We start from the raw sequence: 22,515 nt of genomic DNA on the forward strand, positions 1-22,515 counted from the left end.
ACAGAGAAGACAAGATTTAACAATGAGTATAACTATTGAATCATATATATATATTTAAAAAATATTTTCATTGACAAATCACACACATACAGTCCATTTATGGTGTATAATCAATGGTTCACATCCTTACATAATTGTGTACTCATCACTATGGTCATTTTTAGAACATTTGCACCACTCCAGAAAAAGAAATAAAAAGAAAAACCTCATACATCCCATACCCCTTATTCTCCCTCTCATTGACCACTAGTATTTCATTCTACCCAATTTATTGTACCCCATATCCCTCCCCTTATTAATATATTTTTTATCCATATTTTTTACTCATCTGTCCATACCCTGGATAAAAGGAGCATCAGACACAGGTTTTTACAATCATACAGTCACACTGTAAAAGCTCTATCATTATACAATCGTCTTCAAGAATCAAGGCTACTGGAACACAGCTTAACAGTTTTGAGTACTTCCCTCCAGCCACTCCAACTACACCATTAACTAAAAAGGGATATCTATATAATGCATAAGAATAACCTCCAGAATAACTTAATGACTCTGTTTGAAATCTTTCAGCCACTGAAACTTTATTTTGTCTCATTTCTCTCTTCCCCTTTTGGCCAAGAAGGCTTCCTCAATCCCATGATGCTGGGCCCCAGAGAATCCTGGGAGTTCTGTCCCATGCTGCCAGGGAGATTTACACCCCTGGGAGTCATGTCCCATGTAGGGGGTAGGGCGGTGAGTTCACCTGTTGAGCTGGCTTAGAGAGAGAGGCCATATCTGAGCAACAAAAGAAGTTCTCAGGGGCATAATTATAAGTAGGTTATTTTATTCCATTGCAGGAATAAGTTTCATAGGGATAAACCCCAAGCTGAATCATTATATTGATATTCCTTTTTAGTCTCTAGTGTTTTAGACCAGCAAGAAGGAAATACCTGAAATTGTGGAACTATAACCCATACCATACTCAGAAATTTGTTCTAAAACTTGTTAAAATGTACTTTGAAAATCATCACTTTTTTGTATATATTTCACAATTAGAACATGCTACAAAAATTATCATCTTCTAAGGCCAATTCAAACATTGAAACTCCTGTGAAGTATTCACTAACCTCCCTTCTCCCTGCCTATAAACAGGTATTGCTCAATATCTCCTCCCATAGATCTTTGAATTCCTCCGAAAGCAAGAACAATACTTTAAATTTTGTCACCTCAGTATCTAGCAGAGTTTCTGATATATATAGTAAGCCCACAAACATCTGTTGAACTGAATTATATTTAATCAAATATATAAGTACTGAATATAAAAAAGAAATGCTTTACTACACAGTGTTGAGGAATAATAATGATGTTATTTAACTGAAATCCCTCTATGTACATACACTTATTAAGCTGAAAAACAATGACAGGTGTTTCTTTTTAAACCTGGAAAAAGGATACAGGCAGGAAGAACAATATTGACAATCTATTTTCGCAAATATATCTTTCTTTTTTTTAACAAGGGGCAGGAGTGAGAAGAAAGAAGGACCATCTATTGTCAATTAGGGACACAAGCAAAAGAAAAAACATAATATCTAACATGTATTCTTAGTAGGCATCAAGTATCTTTATAGAATTTGTTGGAAGCTTAATCAACGTAAATATTCGCTGACTCTTTTTGAGGAACTTTATGGATAAAGCTTTCCCCAGTGGAAACATGACAGTTTATTTAGATTTTGGAATTTTATTGTCTTAATTCTAATCTTTACATTCTGTAAAATTATTTCATATATGAAAAGATGTTCAACACACATCCTTAATCATTAGGGAAATTCAAATTAAAACCACAATGAGATATCACTGCATACCCTCTATCATGGTTAAAAAAAACAAAACAGACAAGAAGTGTTGGCAAGAATGTGGAGAAATTGGAACCAACCCTCAGACACTGTTAAGAATGTAAAATGGTGCAGCCACTTTGGAAAACAGTCTTCAGTTCCTCAAAACATTAAACATATGACCCAGCAATTCTACTCCTGGATATATATGTAAGAGCAATAAAAACATGTCACACAAAAAATTTGTAGACAAATGTTCATAGCAGCATTATTCCTAATAGATGGAAACAATCCAAATGCCCATTAACTGATGAATGGCTAAACAAAATGTGATATATCCAAATAATGGAAAATTGTTTAGCCACAAAAAGGAATGAAGTACTAATTCTTGCTATGACATAGATGAACCTTGAAAACATTATGCTAAGTGAAAAAGCCAGTTACAAAACACCAAGGATTATTATGATTCCATTTATATGATATGTCTAAAATAGGCAAATCCATGCATTGAAACAGAGAACAGATTAGTGATTGCCAGGGGCTGTGGGGAGGAGGACTGAGGAGTGACTGCTAATGTATATGAGATTTCTTTTCGGTGTGATGAAAATGCTCTGGAATTAGTGGTGATGACAGCCCAACTCTATAAATATGCTAAAACACACTGAATTGTACATTTCAAAACAGTAAATTTTACAGTATATGCATTATATCTAATTAATAAAGCTGTTAAAAACATTTCATAACCACAAATATTAATCATACCTTGAAGTAGTCTGATCACCTTGAAAACTCACCTCATTCTTTCCATTTTTGTTATTGTTGCCCTGTGAAATCATTTTTTCTAGGACAGCAAGAAGATGCAAAGATTTCTCAGCTTGGTAGGTTAATATATACAGGTCTACAAGCAAAAAACACACGGCCTGGGCAAATTTTTCTTCTGGGGGTAAAAAACACAGAGAAAGCAAAATCATAATCTAAAGCAAAGGAAACATCTCAGACCATCCCCACCAGTAAAGAACGCAAAGCTCAAGACAGCAAAGCCTAAGTTTTCACTCAAGCAAATGCACATTAACTAGATATTCCATTGCATGGAAAGAACACACAATGCCAATCATGCTGTCCTATTAGGCAATTCTAGGCCTCTCATTTCAAGGATTCCTGTGACTGAACTTCCTTTGGCAAAATATCTACCAAACGCTAGGACACGTAAAGAGGGGTGCTACTTTAAGTGAAAAGAAAACTGAATTTCAGGTCCTGCTCTGCCATATACTAGATGTGTGGTCTTTACATATCATCTGACATTTTAGACCTCAGCTACCTGACCTATAAAATGGGGAGAATACTCCTAAAGGCAGGAGCTGGACCAGGTGATCTCTGAGGTCCCTTCTGAAATAGGAAGGTCTACAACTCTATGAAATAGATACCCTCTCTAGGTCATAGAGAAGGGGAAAAGAAATAATTTGATTACAGAAACTACATACCTATACTTAAAAAAGCAAGGTGTGAATTAGAGTATATGAGAAAATTGAGACAGCCAAGAGGTAAATATATAGAGGAGGCGTTCAAAGGAAGACAGATCTAACAAAGAGAGGAAAGGTGACCTGGTATGACATAAAACTGTTTTCCTTTCCTTTCACAAAAGGAGATAAAAGGAAAAACCTAAAGAAAAAAGGTGTAAAAGAAGGCCAGAAATCAGCCTTCAAAATTTAGAAAAGTCTTAAAAATTCCTAAGACTTAATAAACCAACAGCCAGAGTGATCCATTTAAAACAGAAATAAACACAGTTGATGTGCAAAGATCACACCACAATGAAAACAACAACTCCTTCCCTAGGCTAGGGGGCTCTACCTGTTCTGCCCCTGACTTGTGACTTCATCTCCTACCATCCTCCCCACCTAGCTCGTTCCTCTCACACATCAAACAGGCTCTCACCTCTGGACCTCTGCATATATTCTACTCCCTCTGGCTGGAAGGTTTTCCCCTGCAAGAGTCACATGGCTCACTGCCTCCCTTTATTCATGTCTCTTCTCAAGTACTGTCCTATTGAAGACATTCCTTAATTATCGTACCTAAAAATAACATCCCCAGTCCATCTCTATTCCCTCATTTTAGCTTTACTTCATAGTATTTAATTTCCTCATATTATATATTTACTGTGTTCTTTTTCTCCCATTAGAGTATAATAAGCTTCACGAGAATGAAGATTTTTTTCGTTCAGTGCATTACCCTAAGGATACCTAGGTTCTTCTACAAGTTATATAGTTTTTAGCTGTCTAACCATTAAGAAAACCTAAAACAGCCTTTTTTTTTTAAAATACTGACATGTAATTCTTTTTTTTTTTTAATGATGATTAAGTGTATACTTTATTTAAAGGACATTTTAGATTCAAAGTATTACATGCAGTGGAGAAAACCAGACTATTTTCTAATCTTTTCTGCCTCACTTTCAAGTCTCCATATAATGACTTACCCTGTGCATACCATCTTAGTTTCTATTTTATTCATTCAATGCTTTCTACTAGTCAGTTCAGTTTCCCAACCCTTCAGTCCATATGACGCTGTGGGCCTTTGTTCAAGTCGTCCTTGGCTCCAAGGACCACCTGCTTCCTTCCTCTCCTAATCCTATCTACCTCACCACGTCCAGTTTCAATCCTACCACCTCTTCAGAATATGCCTTTCACTAGTTTGGGCCCACTTCTGATTGACTGATTGCCCACTTCTCTGAAGAAATGTAATAGTACCACTTTCTTCTTATCTACTATGTCACATGCCAATCTTTCCCTACTAAACTGCCAGTGTGCTGAAGGGGTGTACCTTACAATTCTGTATTTCATAAAGAGTAGGTGTTCAATATTACTTTTGGTGAAGCTAACTACATTCTATTCTTTATAAAAGGGATTTAAATTTTTAAAGAAATTAGAAGTATTTAATAACATTATCAAAGTTTCACTTTAATTACAATGATAGCATAATTTTGCTCTAGGCCTGAACCTTCTTACACTGCTTGCTTTTCAATTTTTCTATCATAATTCCCAACCAATTCCTCTTTACCCAAAAATGATGACAGGAAACTACCTATTTAAGTCATATCCTCTGCAAGTCAGAATTTCTGAATTGGTCAGGCAGGCAAGGACCAACCATGTCTGCACATTCTAACTTTAGTTGAAATTAAAAAAAACATCTCATGCTGAGCTCACAATCAATACCACTGCCACAGAACTGGGTCTTCAGAGTGTATTTCCCAGAAAAAGAACCCAAGTCCCCTGATTTGAATGTGATTACGCTATTTATGAATATTGTTTCAATTTTTTTTAAACCACACACAATAGCAAAATAATCACAAGTCTGATGACTGCTATGCCACTGGAATTAGTACTACAAAGCTCTCCATCAGTTTTATTTCTCATCACAACAAAAGGAAGGAAAGAGCAGAAATAAGTGGTAAAGTCATTTGCAAGTAAAAAAGATGGCTGGGATTCCACTCTGCATTTATTTTAGAAACAGTAGAAAGAATTGCTTTTCCCACTCATACTTGGGCAAGACATCTAATTCTTGATTTAGGTTAACTAAATAAAAGTAGCAAAGAACTCTGCAAGTACAAGAAAATAGGGAAATTTCTGACTTGACAGATAACACACCAAAAGGTTCTATGAACTGATAAAGTTTTTCGCCAACTGATATCGCTTCTGTATACTGCCGCAAATGATAAAGAATGACTGCTTGATTGTAATACAACATGCTGTTTTCAACATCATCTAATCCATCCATTTCTTCAACGGCTGAGTGGACCTATAAAACAATCAACAGGAACTTGCTTAACAACAGTGAGGAAATAAAAAGCAAAAGTGAATATGAATAAACATAAACACAGGTCTTCATTTCTTGTCTTAATTATTCCACACTTTCAATAGCAGCTCTATATTTAATCAATTTTGCATACTAAAAATTATTTCATTCATGGCAAGATTCTGTTATAAAAAAACATTCTAAGGGTTGCACAGGTAGTTCAGCAGTAGAATTCTTGCCTGTCACACAGGAGATCTGGGTTTAATTACCGGACCATGCACCTCTCCCCCCAGCACCCCCACCCTCCAAAAAAGAAAACATTCTGGTGGGGCTTCATTAAGTGCCCAGCGCACAAGGTACTTCTCTTCCCTGCCTGTGAAGTAATCTACCCTGTTTTAATTACCAATATAGCTCCTGAGTAGGATTCCCACTTTCCAGCTTCATGAGCTACATGAGGCTACATGTGAGTTGGTAAATTTCAAAATGAGCTTCCCCATAAAAATGTTATGCAATATATATACCTTGATTCCATTGTATAAAAACAAATAGCTAACTATGTACAATGTGCACAGGTCTCCTGTATTACATCTTTTACAGAAACATTTCATTTAATCCTTACCAGGACATAGATAATATTATCATTCTCATTTTATAAACAAGAAAACACAGAGATCTTAATTATCTTGCCCAAGGCCATATGGCTAGAAAACATATTTTCCAATAATGTTCATGTTTTGTTCCCATGCTAAGAAAAGAATAAAAATTTTTAAAAAGTAACAAATGATAAAACTATACTATGCCACAAATGTTGGTTAGAATGGGCTTTAGTAGACATCTAATATCCACAAATTATATCAAAAGAAAAAAATCAAAACACTTTAAAGCTAATCAGAAAAAAAACCACAAAGAAATAAGCTAAGGGACTATCTGTACATTCTATCTGTATGCTACCATTATGACTTTTAAATTGCAATCAAGTTTTGCAACCATGTAGTAATTCCACATAACACATGAAATTGGGATTCTACCTGTATTAAAACTGGCCTTTCTTGCCATTTTGAAGATTGCAATAAATTAGGTACAATGTTAAGCAATTTCTTTTAAGATTGGTATTTCCCTACATCAGGCAATGAAACTGTGATATACATGGATTTAACAACCTTTTTGGTTTGCCTTCTTGCAAGGAACCTGATGGCTCAAGACACTTGGTGATTTTGTAATTGACTTCTACAGACTTCAATCATCCACATGATATACCTGGGTAAGGGGCTGCAACATTGGCAAGAAATCCTAGTTGACCAATAGCATGAGCATTTCAATGAGTTTGGGGGTTTTCTATAATCTTTGCTTATAAAGTCACTGTCTTCAAGTGATTAAAAAGTTATTTTAAATAAAGAGAGAAAACTACCGTGTAGTTTCGTAAAGGAGAGAATGAACTAAATAAGGGTTCATCCTTAGCCAGAAGATAAAGGGGTTTTGAATAAATTAAAGAGTTTTGGATTCAGTGATGTTTGAACTTACGGCAAAAAATAATATAATTCACCAAGATAATATAGTTATTGCTTCTGCCAGAAGTTTAACAAAGATAAAGTGATAATGAATGTGGAATATGTTGAAAACATGTGTCAATGGGCCCAGGATATGTGGCCCTGGACAGAGGTATGATTTAGCCAAAGTCAGGAAACTTAAGTACAAATATTTCAAGAAAACTCAAGAGTTGAAGGCATATAGGGTGGCTATTAAATCTATCTTTATTAAAGGCTGGTGAAAGGACTTCAAAAAGCCGTTTTCTTGGCTTTACAGGAAGTTTGCAGGAGTCTCATTTTAAAAAACATTAGAAGATTGAACTTATGCTCAAAGACCAAACCAATTTGCCCTGAAAGAAACTATCCATCAAGTCAGAGGTCAATATATTTGATATCAGCAAATGTTATCTTTCTTTTGATTCTGCAAGCTCCATATAAACTCAAGGTTAATAATACTAAAGCAATGATGAAATGTGATCACATATAAGTTTATGAAGACTCAGGTAGTCACAAAGCAGAGGCTCAAGAGTTAGAAGGCCTGGCTCAAATGCAGCTCTTCCCCTTACTACTCGTATAAATTAAAATTATTAGTCTAAGGCCCAGTTTTAAAACAGTACCTAACAGTACCTATTCCTCAAGGGTTTAATTTGAGGAGCATATGAAATAAGGCATAAAAAACACTTAATATGGTACCTGGAGAAAAGCAATCAAATACTGGATATTATTTTCATTTTTCACTGAAGAATTATAGGGTTTAACAATTACTTTATTTCTATATAATTATGAAGAGCCCAAATGGGTCATTTATTTCTCAACTATACCACATTTTAAAGTGATACTATGTGGTATTGTGATACTCATGAATACACGAAATGGGTTCAAAAATGTCTCAAGACCCTCCATGGCAAGAAGCAGTACTTAAAAAGCACAACTCTAGAGTCAAACAGATTTGGGTTCATGTAGCTCTTGCTACTTAAAGCCTATATGTATTTGGAAAATTTATACAAGTTCTCTGTGTCTAGCTTTCCTATCTATAAAATGAAAACTATATTAGCTACTTCACTGGGCTGCTGGAAAGAATAAGAGAAATATTTAATATAATGTGCTTATTTAGCACTAAGTGACTGCTAGTCAATCCTATTATCAAATCATCATTGTTACTGGCCCTCTTGAACATTCAGAGGTCTTGCCCTGTGACAGGAAAAAGGTTGTTGTTATGACCAGACCAATGACCAGTGTAAGACCTAAACTACATATAAATCCAAATATCTTCTATTCAATTAATTTTCTCCTAATCCAAATTCTAAAATAACTTGGCTTTATTATTAACAATTAGATCTTTGCAGTTACATTTCAGCAGCTAACTTTCTTCACATGTTTCTACTTTGATTATTTCTCAAAATTCCAGAGCCCATCCAAATATGGTATCATGGTCAGGTTCATGTGTCAACTTGGCCAGGCAGTGTTATCTGTTTGTCTGGTTGGGCAAGTGCTGGCCTGTCTTTTGCTATGAGGACATTTCATAGAATTAAATCATGATCACGTTGGCTACATCTACAGCTGATTCCATTCATAATCAGCCAAGGGAAGTGTCTTCTTAAATGCATGATGCTTAATCTAATCACTGGAAGCCTTTTAAGGAGGATTCAGAAGAGACAGGCTGTCTTTCTGCTTCCGCCGGCGAGCCTCTCTTTGTGGAGTTCGTCCAGACCCTCCATCAGAGTCGTCAGCTTCACAGCCTTCCCTCCAGATTTTGGACTCCATGTTCCCACGGTTACGTGAGACACTTTTATAAATTTTATATTTACAAGTATTTCCTGTTGATTCTGTTTCTCTAGAGAACCCTAACTAATACATATGGTATATTATCAATCTATTGTGTTCAAGTTAATAAAAACCCCAACACAAAATAAAATTATAAAACACAACATTTCATGTCCTGGAATAATTTCAAATTTCCAATATTTCAGATTGTAAATTATGTTATCAATATTAGATAAGATCACATGTATTTTCCTTAACTATTTGTATTTCACAAATCAAAGAATATCACAATATTTTTACAGCAAAATTCACTATGTTTCACCTGATTCTTTAGTTGCTTAAGTGTTTGTCTCAAATTATCTGTAGTTGTTTGGTTATTTTTAAAAAACTCAGCTACTGCTGTATTCAAAATTATTTTATAATCATCTTTGTTTATATCTTGTAGGCAGGTAAGGTGTTGAAGACAGGCATCATAATTTCCAGCCTAAAAAACACATACACACAAAATTCATACAAGTTTTAAGAAAAATTCATTTATTACCAAAAATATTTTACTCATCTACTTCAAAAGAAAGATATAGTCCCTCTACATACAATAACTAAAGTCACTATATGAAAGCAATATTCAAGACAATTAAGAAACTGTGGATACTTTATCCCTAATAAACTCTGACACTGACATTAGTATATATATTGGTAGAGGGATATAATACCTGAGGCTGGCCAATAAAAGCAATAATATGATTAATTACTCCAAATTTTAATATCTAATAAACACACTTTGACTATCCAGGTAAGAGTTTGTTTCCATGTATACAACTTGAAAATCAAATAAGGTTTTCATATACATCATTTAATGTCAGAAAACTAGAAACTTAGAATAAACTTTTAGAGACCATTTTAAAGTATATTCATGACAAAGAACTGGACAGCATAATGGAATGAAAAGACATATTTATAAATCTACACATTGAAAAATCAAACTTTAAAGGATTTAAAAACAACAGTGGAACAATTAAAGATTTTTATTAAAACACAAAAAATTAGGAGTGGCTCAAATTACTCCTACCATATTTAGTCAAAACAAACTCTAAAATTGTTTTATTTTAAAATTCAATATACTTCTCTCTAAAGCTAACTCTTGAATTATTACAGCAAAAAATATATACATTTTAAAATTAACTATGAAAAGCTCCACAGTTGACAGAATCCTAAAAATTGAGCAGATTAAAAGAAACCATTTTCTTACTGTGAAAGCTTGAAAAGCATTGCTTGACAACTCCTTCTCTTGATCAGTGATCCCAGAGGACTGACTTGTCCCTTCATGTTTCTCTGCTCCCTGATCTGTCAAAACACAAGTTTTATAGTTCTTCAGAAATAAAAGTTGTGCAGTAAATTTGTTCCTCGTCACCTTCATAATTGTCTGCTTCCTAATGAAGTTGCCAAAGTTAAGTCTTCTCTCAACTAAAATAGCTAGTGTTACAAGTAAGAAGCCACTCTGAAAACTTAAAGAAGGGTTTCCCTAGGCTACAAGTCAAGCACAATGAAAATCTACTATCACTTATATAAGGACAACAGCTTTGATAATCAGGACATTGAGGCTTGAGATTGCTCTGCTCCATATATTGGAAGTCCCACAAATTCAAGAAACTATGCCAGGACCTAGAGATACAAGGAAATTATGAACACAGGTACTATGTCTTCAAGAAGTTTATAACCTAGGTAGAACACAGCAAGATTTAGGAATTAGAAAAGAAAAGGCCAAAGATTAACATGTTCAAAAAGTTTACTTAACAGGAATAGGTGTTCATATATATTCTAAGTAAAACATTATACTTTTGTTTGGCTGGGCAAACTATCTCCCAACCCCACAACTTACTATTTTAAAAAGTATACTGATAACAGAATACCAAAATAGAGGTAAAATCTCAGCTGATCAAGTTTTAAAACTACTGAAAACAAAAGCATTTAAGTACAAATTTTTAAATACTCTGACAAATGCTTCAATAAATTTTATAATATCCTAAAGAGTCATCATCACTCCCCCAAAATCCCTCACAAGTTATCTCACCTCCTCCTGTTCATAGTGGATCTTTCTAGACTAATACCATTTTAGATACTGTGGTAGATGGGGTGGAGGTAGAAGAACAGGCTTGCAGAACCTTTTCTCCATTTTCTTCTCCTTGGGATCTGGAGCCCTTACGTCAGACGAGATAGGAATCTAAACCATTAAATCACACTCTACAGACAACATGATGCTTACTTAGCACTCACAAACTTCAAACTCCCTCTCTGTAAATAACATAATCAGGGCAATTTAAAAATGTACCTTTTACTAACCAGGGACTATGGTTAACGGTACAATTATGATTATGGCAAGCAAACTCACTGCCCTCCGCCTCTCTACATGGGACATGACTCCCAGGGGTGTAAACCTCCCTAGCAATGTGGGACAGAAATCCTAGAATGAACTGGGATTCAGCATCAAGGGATTGAGAAAATCTTCCCGACCAAAAGGGGGAAGAGTGAAATGAGACAAAATAAAGCATCAATGGCTGAAAGATTCCAAACAGAGTGAAGAGGTTATCCTGGAGGTTATTTTCATGCATTATATAGATATCCCACTTTTAGTTAAGGTATATTGGAGAGGCTGGAGTGAAGTGCCTGTAACGGTAGAGCTGTGTTCCAGTAGCCATGTTTCTTTAAGATGATTGTATAATGATATAGCTTTCGCAATGTGACTGTGTGATGTGAAAACCTTGTTCTGATGCTCCTTTTATCTATGGTATGGACAGATGAGAAAAATGTATAGATTAAAAATAAATAATGGGGGGAACAATGTTAAAATAAATTGGGTAACGGGAAATACTAGTGGTCAACGAGAGGGAGGGGTAAGGGGTATGGTATGTGTGTGTTTCTTCTTTTTTCTTATTTCTTTTTCTGGAGTGATACAAATGTTCTAAGAAATGATCATGGTGATGAATATATAACTATGTGATGATATTGCAAGCCACTGGTTGCACGAGTCTGGAATGTCTGTATGTTAAAAATGTTCGTATTTATATGTTGTTATGTTGAATTTAAAAAAAAGTTCGTATTTGTATGTTGTTTGGTTTTATCAATAAAATTTTTTTAAAAGATTAAAAAAAGGTACAATTATGAGACTGTGCCACCATCAACTGTACAAATGTACCAAACCAATACAAAGTGTTAATAACAGGATGGCACATGGCAACCCTGCATTTCATGCTTGATGGTTCTGTAAATCCACAACTTTTCTTTAAAAAAAAAGACTGAAGTACTGCTTCATGCTACAACATAGATGAACCTTAAAACATAATGTTAAGTGAAAGAAGCCAGGCACAAAAAGCAACATAAGGTATAATTCCATTCACATGAAATGTCTGGATAGGCAAATCCAGAGAGACAGGAAGTAGATTAATGGTTGCCAGGGAATGGGTGGAGGGGAGAATTAGGAGTGATTGCTAGTGGGTACAGGGTACTGGGGTGGGGAGGAGCCGATAAAACCCCCCACTATCTAATTAGAGATAATGGTGATTGCACGATCTTGTGAATATACTAAAAACCACTGAATTACACACTTTAAAAGTGTACCCTAGGGTGGGCCGTGGTGGCTCAGCAGGTAGAGTTCTCGCCTGCCATGCCGGAGACCCGGGTTCAATTCCCAGTGCCTGCCATGCACAAAAAAAAAAAGGGTACCCTTTTTTTAAAAAACAGAATTTTTCTCCCTCATATTTTTAATGTCCTTTTATTGAGATATATTCACATACCATATAAACCATTCACTAGATAATCACTGGCTCACAGTATCATCATAGTTGTGCATACATCCCCATGATCAATTTTAGAACATTTTCATTACTCCAGAAAATAAATATAAAAAAGAAAATTGAAATCCTCCCATATTCCTTTATTCCCCCATAGTACTGGTATGGTACATTTGTTACTGTTAATGCATGAGTATTAAAATATTACTGTTATTTATAGTCCACACCTTGTAACAGGTGCATTTTTCCATATATCCTTCTATTATTAACTTCTTGTAATAGTGTCGTACATTTGGTCTAGTTCATGAAAGAACTTCGCAATATTTGTAAAATTAATCATGGCCATTGTCCATGCCAAGTTTCACTGTGTTATACACTCCCTTTTTTTAACCTCCAATTTTCCTTCCAGTGACATACATGACTCTAAACTTTCCCTAAAAGGGTGAATTTTATCTCAATATAAAAAAAGAAAAAAACTTATTACATTAAGTCTACAGTAAACAAGAGCGTATAATATTATTGTAAGGGTAGCTATATAGATGAATTGGAACAGAATCAAGAGTCTTTAGGAAGATAAAATGCAAATAACATGATTCCAGATCTGAAACAATACTATGAAAGCAAAACAGTCTGTGGTAGAGAGAGCAGAATATGCACAAGAGGTGAGGTTGGTTGATAGGTAAGAACCTTGAGGGCCCAAATGACAAGAGGGAGCCAGGCATGGGAGTCCTGAAGGAATAGGGCTTCTATAAAAACTGCTTACAGCTTTGAAACAACCATCATTTCCCCCAATCCCTAGCATGTCTATCAGGTTCTCTAGCTTAAGGAATTGAAATAAGAAGGCAAGGTTCTAACTTAAGAAGAACCTAAACTACCAGATATTTCTGCCTAATTGTAACAAAAACAATATTGGCATCTAACATTTACTGAGCACTTACTATGTGTCAGACGTGTTTTAAGCACTTCGTATGGACTGACTCATATAATTTTCAAATCAATTTTGAGATGGCTATCTCCATTTTGTAGCTGGAAGAAATCGAACCACAAAGAGGTAACAACTTTGAGCCAAGGTCACAAAGCTATTAAGTTATGAAGCCAGCCTCAAACTCCAGATTTGATCACAAATACTTGAACGCCACACTGCGCCACTGCCAGATGGAAGCTTCTATTCAGCACAGCATCAGGAATGGGATGAGAAGGGGTCTACAGAACTCCAGAGTTCCTTTCCTTCTCCATTTTCAGGTTATTCTGCTTGGCCTAAACAAAATGACCACCAACTTCAGGGACTTTTCACTAACAAAAGAATTAGTGTTTTCAATTCCCCTCTTCAGAGGCCATGCACAAACCATTCATTGTGAGTGATTACTTCTTGGGGTTTACTGCTCCCATCTCCAGGGCTCTGGGCATTCATCAGCTTCATGTTCCCCAGTCTTTCGACCTTTGCTTATATCAACACAATCCCTTCACCAGAAAGCAAGAGAGATTTGGAGCCCTTTATCTCCAGAGGAAAAGACATTCAGTTTACAATTGTTAACAATAATAAACATGATATTTAATTATATGCTACCTCCTATACTAGAACCTTTATATGTAAATTACCACTAGTCATTATAATCTGCAAGACAGATATTAATGCCACTCTATAAATAGGGAAACTATAGCTCAGAGAGATCAAATATCTTGCTGTAGGTCACCCAGGAAGTAGTAAAGGTGAACTTTTTTTTTTATAACATGGAATTTCTTTTATTAACAGAACACAGTTTATAAAATGTATCCCTCCAAATATGGGTTTCCTTTATTGTTTATCTTTTAGGTGATTTTTTTTTATATCCCACCTCCCCGTCGTCTGCCACCCAATTTGAATGAGCAGGTGTGGTTTGTTAATTGTAATAGTTCTTGATCCAAGAAAAAGAGCCTGGCAAAGGTGTGGACATGCCATCATTTACTGTGAAGACAAAGCAGGTAGATGGATAAAACAGAAGTGAGGTAGTGATTTATGGTGCCGATTCAGAGAAGAGAGGGAACTGGCTGAGGTGGAGGAAAGGAAAAGCAGAGCCCACCTTTAACTCCTCTGTGTTCTGTATTCTCAGACAATCTGAAGTCCCACATGTTCATCTTGGATCATGTATTGCAAGTTGAGTAAATAATATAGATGCTCATCTCAAGGAACAGAGTTTGAGTTTCTCTGGCTTAAAGACTCATCTGGTGGCAAAGAGCTTAGTTGAGCATTCACACACATGGGGAAACTTATACACCCTCACCTGAGCTATGGGTCTAAAACCAAAATCCTAGACTCACCAAAACTGACAGGAGGGTTATGGCCACATGGAAGTGCAAGCATTTGAACAAACTAGAGTGGAACGTGGGGCCCAGGGAGTTGGGGTCAGCAAGGAGACTCATAGCAATGTTTTCATGAGAAGACAGGAGCGCTAATAAAGTAGCTGGTGAGCCTGGTGGCTAAGACGGCTCCAACCATGCATGCCCTTCCCTGCCCTTATCTTAGTAGCTCCTGACCCTGTGAAGCCGTTGCCCACCAACCCCAATTCCTGGAGTTATGACTGACTGGAAATTCCAGCTCGGAGGCCCAGCACAGCAGACTAGGCATTTCCTGTTCAGAGGGTGGGTACATAAACACCCATCCGGGTTCTCAATGTGAGCATGGTCAGTTCTTCCCCCAGCCACTCTCTGTCCTGTCCACAGATTACACGGTGGAGAATCTCATCCGGATGGCCACTGCTGGCGTGATTCTGTTGCTTCTTGGGGGGCTGCTATTTCAGGCTTGGCAGAGCAGAAAAGATCCAAAGATTTGCCAGGAGTAAAGGTGAACTTTGAACCCAAAGCTGGTTTCTTTCCACTAAGTCAAACTGTCTCCTTTCTTAGCCTTCCTACATTTTAGAAAGTTAACGAGAAGCACAGCAGTCATACGGCTCTTCTGCTGTCTCCTCACTTTTCTCTTCTTCCAGGAGAACTGACAATATGACCCCGGGTTGGGGCTGAAGTTAGCAGAATATTCCCCCAGCATTCTTTCCTGATAGTACCCTCTTTCACACTTTATCCTTTACAACCCCCTCTTCCAAGATACACCTACTTCCAGGAAGTGTGACCCTGTTCTCCAAATGACTCCTCAAGAGTTGCCTTAAGTTCCCTCACTCTCAACAGCCTTCTGGCCTCTTCACCACAGACAGCTTCACTGCCACAGCCCTTCATGTTTTTTCTCAAACACCAGAAACTTTGAAAGAAGAGTAAATACACACAGTTTAATTATAATACTAATTAATAAATGCAAATTAAAATAAAGTATAATTATCAGCAACCATGTTGTAAAGATTTCTGATAATAACCTGCTTGGGTGGGATGTGGAGAAATCCATTGGGAGTGAGTGTAAATTGGTGCAACCTTTCTGGAAAGTAACCTGGCAATACCTATAGACGCACATAGTCTTTGACTAAACAGCTTGCAAACTGTTGAATCCCATGTTTCGTAAAAATATACACACAGATATGTATATTTGAATACGTATAGAGTGCAATCTGGGAAAGAGGGAGGGATTTTACTTTCTTTTTTACCCATTTTAATTATTTGAATTTTGAAATAAATTTTTATTCCGATAAGATATCCAAAATAAAATTTCCCATTAGACCCACCTGTAAATATACAACTCAATGGTGTTAATTACATTCAATGTTGCACTATCATCATCTCCATCCACCACCTAAACTTTCCTGTCACCCAGACAGACATTCTATACCCTTTAAGCATTAACCCCCCATTCCCCAATCAACATACATTGGTTGACCTCTAATCTAATCTACTGGTAACCTCTAATTTCTGTCTCTAAAAGTTTGCATATTCAAATTATTTGACATAAGTAAAATCATACAACATTTGTTCTTTTGTGCCGGGCTTCTGTCACTCAATAGGTCTTCAAGGTTAACACTGTAGTAAAGATCAGAACTTCATCTCTTTTTATGGTTATATAATGTCCTACTGTATGTATTTTGTTTATCCTTTCATTGGTTGACGGGAACTTGGGTTGCTTCCATCTTTCTACATTTGTGAATAATGTCTCTATGAATATCAGTGTACAAATATCTGTTGTGAGTCCCTGCTTTCTATTTTTGGGGGTATATATCTAGAAGTGAGATTGTCAGGTCATTTTGTAGTTCTCTGTTTAACATTTTGAATTGCCTAACTGTTTTCCACAATAGTTGTACCATTTTACATTTCCACCAACAAGGTACAAGGGTTCCAATTTCTCTATATCTTCACTGACAATTGCTGTTTTCTACTAAAAAAAAAAAAAAAAATCCATCCCAGTGGGTGTGAAGCAGCATATCACTGCAGTTTTGATTTGCATTTCCCTAATGATTAATGATGTTGAGCATCTTTTCATGTGTTTATTGGCCATTTGCACATCTTCTTTGGAGAACTGTCTATTCATGTCCTTTGCTCATTTTTAAGTTGTATTGTCTTTGCTGTTGCTGTTGAGTTTTAAGAGTTCTTTATATATATTCTGGATATTAAACCCTTATTAGATATATGGTTTCTAAATATTTTCTCCCATTCTGTAGGTTGCCTTTTCACTTTCTTGATGATATCCTTTGATGCAAAGTTTTTAATTTTGATGTAATCCAATTTTTTTTTCTTTTGTTGCTTGTGCTGTTGGTATAAAAGTCTAAGAATCCAAACCACTGACTAAAACAATGTATTGAATGTTTGTTTAAATTATCATAACAAACATGGATTACTCTTTAAAGAATATCTGCTCAAAATTAATATAAATGAGTTTAGAAATTAGGCGAGTATTTATCTTCGGGTGGCTAGTGACCAAAAGATGCGTGCAGAGGGCTTCTGGGGTACTAGTAATGGTTTGGTTCTTAATTTGAGTGCTGATTACATGGGTGTGGTTGGTGTATGAGAATTCATCACACTGTATGTATGCTAATGGCATTTTTTCATAACTATTTATAAACCTGTATTCCAGAAGCATCTCAAAGAACCAACACTCTCAGCAAGTTAAGTTTGGGAAACACTTGCCTGGCACTTGTGAGAAGTCACTAAAGATTTCCAACTTCCTTTTCTAAAGAAGGCAACATGATATAATTAAGAGCACAAGCTTTGAAATCACATCTTTAGTCTAGTCTTTCATTGGCTATCTACCTGCCCTTTATTGGAAATGCTAAATAAACATTAATTCTCTCCCCCCTTTTCTTTTGCCAGAAATAAGGATTCTTGCAGTTATGTTTTTTAATGTACTGACTTCTGCACTTTAAACATACAAATTAACAAATTAATTTAAAGTGGCTTGATTATGGAACAGTTTTTTAGGCCCTATGAAACTCCTTGAAGATCAGAAACCCTTTTGAGAATCATCACTATACTAAATATATAACTTCTACTTAAGAGAACTTATCTAAGCCTTAAGATCTGCCCTACAAAAGGCTTTTTTTTAAATTAGAAATGTTTATTTCTGCTAATTAAAGTTAGCAGATAAATCAGTATTCCATTTCCATCTCAGCATAGTCAAATAAACACTAAGAATTCACTACTAAAGGGAAGGAGGAAAAACTGATAGTTTAACGAACAATTTAAAAAGACAATGTTGAACACTTTTTTTCTATTGAAAGCCAGTAACGAGTTTAATTGCACAACTACCAACTATCTACACACTAGTCCTTTGGCAAAACTTTCATGTGGACAATAAACTGTAAGAAACAATTACTTTAAAATCAGTAAAAATATGACACAGAGTTTCAGGATCTCAGAAAGCAAGATAATGATCTTAGGTTGAAAGCAAAATCCTCAGCTAAACATAAAATTATAATAAAGTGTTAACAATGAAAATTAATACTTTTTTGTTTCTTAAGATCTAAACAGGAAACTAATTAAAAAAATTTATCTTCCCTCATAAGAACTTGCATAATCAGTTTAAATCAAATGCCCAAAATTCTTAGTATGCCTTCAAGTTATCTCTACAGCTTCTTCCAAAATATGCCCATTGTCAGATAATGACATAAATAAAGGACAGAAGGAAATACCCAGTAATTCACCAAGAAGTTGAAGTATAGTGGCTCACGTAGGCACTGCTTTCATTATTCCCCTAGGAATTGTAAAAGTCTAATACTCTCTAGAAAAGAAAAGAACATACATTTCAGAGATCTGAGCTCAATAAAAAATCTTTTTACATATTCTCCAACTATGGTTTTACCTAAATTCTTTTACTGCAGGATGAAAATTTTGTTTTTTTAAAATAGACTTTAATGGGATTTCTATCTTTACTTTCCTTTTATCTTTCTGCACTTTTCAAGTTTTCTGCAAGGATTAGACATTATTTCTGTAATCAGTTTTTAAACTGTTCTTACCAGATAGAATCTGCACATAATTCCACAATATGTCTTTGTTTGTCCCACTGCCAACCGAAAGAGTAAAGGACTGTTCATCCATAAGCTTGACTTTTCTTCCTCTATGACCTAAAGAACATGGCTGACTTTCTCGGCGTACAGAGCTCTTTGATCCACAAACTCTGACACTCTTTAAGCCAACAGACTTCATTTCTAACCAAATAATTCCCTTTATGTTTTAACTAAGTAGAAGAGAAATGCACTCACTGCTTTTTGAAAACTGAAAGAAGCCAGTTAACTGAAAGCTTAACACATTCCAAAACAGAATGTTAACAATACATATCTGATTGGAACATGAGCTTCCCTCCAAGCTGTGCTTGTCAAAATACAGCTCCAATGATGTTTGAGTGAAAAAAAGTTCCCAAAGAAAAAAGAAATGTTAACGCCTAAGGAAATCTAATGCAGAAAACACTTACCAGGCCTTCGTGGACAAAAGTTTTAAATAACAAGGATGCCAAAACTAAATGTCAACAGGTGGGAGGATTGGGAAAGGGGTATGGATTCTTTGTGGAAGAAAAGGAAATGTCTTCTGATAGAGTATGGTGGTGAAGGCATATCTATTCACTTAGGTTGGATTGTATGATGTGTGAATAAAACTATTTAAAAATGAACAGAGAGAAACAAGTGCCAGAGAAAACGCAGAGAAAGAGATATACTTATTCACTATCGGTAGGGAATGAGAGGTGCAGCCGCTTGGAGGGCAGTGTGGTGGTTCTACAGGAGGCTAGGGGTAGGTTTGCCATATGATCCTCAAACTCCATTGCTTAATATATACCTGGAGGAACTGAGTGTGGGACACAAATGGACATGTGCACACTGGTGTTTCTGGCAGCACTGTTTGTGATCCATAATGAACAGAGGTGGCCTAAGGGAACAATGAATGAGGAATGGAAGGGGAAATTATGGTGTACACATACAATAGACTACTGAGTAGCAGCAAGAAGGAATGAAGTTGTGAGGCATGCAACTAGGTGAATGAACCTGAAGAGCTGTACGCTGAATGAAATTCAGGGACAAAAAGACAAATATTATCATGCCTCAATCTTATCAACTAACTATAATATAAAAATTCTGTGAACTAAAGTAGAAAGCCTGGGTTATCAGGTTGGAACTTACTGTACAAGGTCCTAGACTGTAAGCTGTTACAGCTGTCACATATATTCAGGAAGTGTAACTGTTAATTCTAAATTCTGAGATACTGAGCTGTTTGTATATAACACGGTCTTTCCCTGAAAGTTAGAGCTCTGAAGCTATTAAAGTCAGCAGTACCACCAACAAGAACTGTTTAAAAATTTGAAAAATTGATCAGACATCAAGTAGAGATACTAATGAAGCTGATCGGGATAGGACTAAGGTATATCAGAAGACTGGGTAAACGATGATATTGTCCATATTTTAAAACTTCAACTTCTGTGTGAGACTAAAGGGAGAGATATATTTGGGGTTGTTCATTCCCTAATTTTTTTTTTAATTTTGTAAAAAACATTTTTTTGCTTTAGTCTCACATATAAGGTGACATTTTAAAATATTAATTACCATGTATTTGCAGCACTGTGCAATAATGACATTCCTTTGTTCTTCCTCAAGCAAAAACATTTTAAAATTTGTACATTTCATCAATATTATTATACACTCTAGGCATTTCTAGATTATGCCATCTCAATCTTTAACATCTATCGTTCTTTCTGATTTCATTTATGTCCCCAGCCCTCCTCCCTCTATCATTCTCACATGCAGCTTCATTCAGTGTTTTAACATAATTGTATTACAGTTAGGTAGTATAGTGCCCTCAATTTCTGAGTTTTGTATTCAGTCCTGTGCACAGTCTGTATCCCTTCAGCTCCAATTACCCAATATCTTACCCTATTTCTATCTCCTGATGGTCTCTGTTACCAACGAAATATTCCAAGTTTATTCACTAATGTCAGTTCATATCAGTGAGACCATAAGTATTTGTCCTTTTGTTTTTGGCTAGTCTCACCAACATAATGTTCTCAAGGTCCATCCATGTCGTTACATACTTCACAACTTTATTCTGTCTTAAAGCTGTATAATATTCCATCGTATGTATATACCACACTTTGTTTAGCTACTCGTCTTTTTTTTTTTATTAATTAACGGAAAAAAAGAAATTAACCCAACATTTAGAAATCATACCATTCTACATATGCAATCAGTAATTCTTAACATCATCACATAGATGCATGATCATCGTTTCTTAATACATTTGCATCGGTTTAGAAGAACTAGCAACACAACAGAAAAAGATATAGAATGTTAATATAGAGAAAAAAATAAAATAATAATAGTAAAAAAAACAAAAAAACAAAAACCTATAGCTCAGATGCAGCTTCATTCAGTGTTTTAACATGATTACTTTACAATTAGGTATTATTGTGCTGTCCATTTTTGAGTTTTTGTATCTAGTACTGTTGCACACTCTGTATCCCTTCAGCTCCAATTACCCATTATCTTACCCTGTTTCTAACTCCTGCTGGTCGCTGTTACCAGTGACATATTCCAAGTTTATTCTCGTATGTCGGTTCACATAAGTGGGACCATACAGTATTTGTCCTTTAGTTTTTGGCTAGACTCACTCAGCATAATGTTCTCTAGGTCCATCCATGTTATTACATGCTTCATAAGTTTATCCTGTCTAAAAGCTGCATAATATTCCATCGTATGTATATACCACAGTTTGTTTAGCCACTCTTCTGTTGATGGACATTTTGGCTGTTTCCATCTCTTTGCAATTGTAAATAACGCTGCTATAAACATTGGTGTGCAAATGTCCGTTTGTGTCTTTGCCCTTAAGTCCTTTGAGTAGATACCTAGCAATGGTATTGCTGGGTCGTATGGCAATTCTATATTCAGCTTTTTGAGGAACCGCCAAACTGCCTTCCACAGTGGTTGCACCATTTGACATTCCCACCAACAGTGGATAAGTGTGCCTCTTTCTCCGCATCCTCTCCAGCACTTGTCATTTTCTGTTTTGTTGATAATGGCCATTCTGGTGGGTGTGAGATGATATCTCATTGTGGTTTTGATTTGCATTTCTCTAATGGTCAGGGACATTGAGCATCTCTTCATGTGCCTTTTGGCCATTTGTATTTCCTCTTCTGAGAGGTGTCTGTTCAAGTCTTTTTCCCATTTTGTAATTGGGTTGGCTGTCTTTTTGTTGTTGAGATGAACAATCTCTTTATAAATTCTGGATACTAGACCTTTATCTGATATGTCATTTCCAAATATTGTCTCCCATTGTGTAGGCTGTCTTTCTACTTTCTTGATGAAGTTCTTTGATGCACAAAAGTGTTTAATTTTGAGGAGCTCCCATTTATTTATTTCCTTCTTCAGTGCTCTTGCTTTAGGTTTAAGGTCCATAAAACCACCTCCAATTGTAAGTTTCATAAGATATCTCCCTACATTTTCCTCTAACTGT

General features: G+C 35.8%; 1 protein-coding gene across 10 annotated transcripts in view; it reads right to left on the reverse strand.

Annotated features, from left to right (window-relative positions):
• Window positions 1-22,515, reverse strand: part of CNOT10 (CCR4-NOT transcription complex subunit 10) — an 89,806-nt gene that overhangs the window by 44,540 nt on the left and 22,751 nt on the right. For 2 of the 10 annotated variants that reach the window (XM_077129907.1, XM_077129908.1), the window contains exons 2-4: window positions 10,137-10,231; window positions 5,450-5,600; window positions 2,606-2,748 (exon numbers count right to left, since the gene is read on the reverse strand). In XM_077129907.1, coding sequence (XP_076986022.1) covers window positions 2,606-2,748; window positions 5,450-5,600; window positions 10,137-10,231 — 389 coding nt within the window. Of the gene's footprint in view, window positions 1-2,605; window positions 2,749-5,449; window positions 5,601-9,209; window positions 9,372-10,136; window positions 10,232-19,037; window positions 19,331-22,515 lie in introns of those variants that run through there. The other 8 variants (XR_013162859.1, XM_077129904.1, XM_077129903.1 and 5 more) reach the window with 8 other exon arrangements.

The sequence above is a fragment of the Tamandua tetradactyla genome, chromosome 15 (assembly GCF_023851605.1).
Source record: "Tamandua tetradactyla isolate mTamTet1 chromosome 15, mTamTet1.pri, whole genome shotgun sequence".
In the NCBI taxonomy this organism is placed as follows: domain Eukaryota; kingdom Metazoa; phylum Chordata; class Mammalia; order Pilosa; family Myrmecophagidae; genus Tamandua; species Tamandua tetradactyla.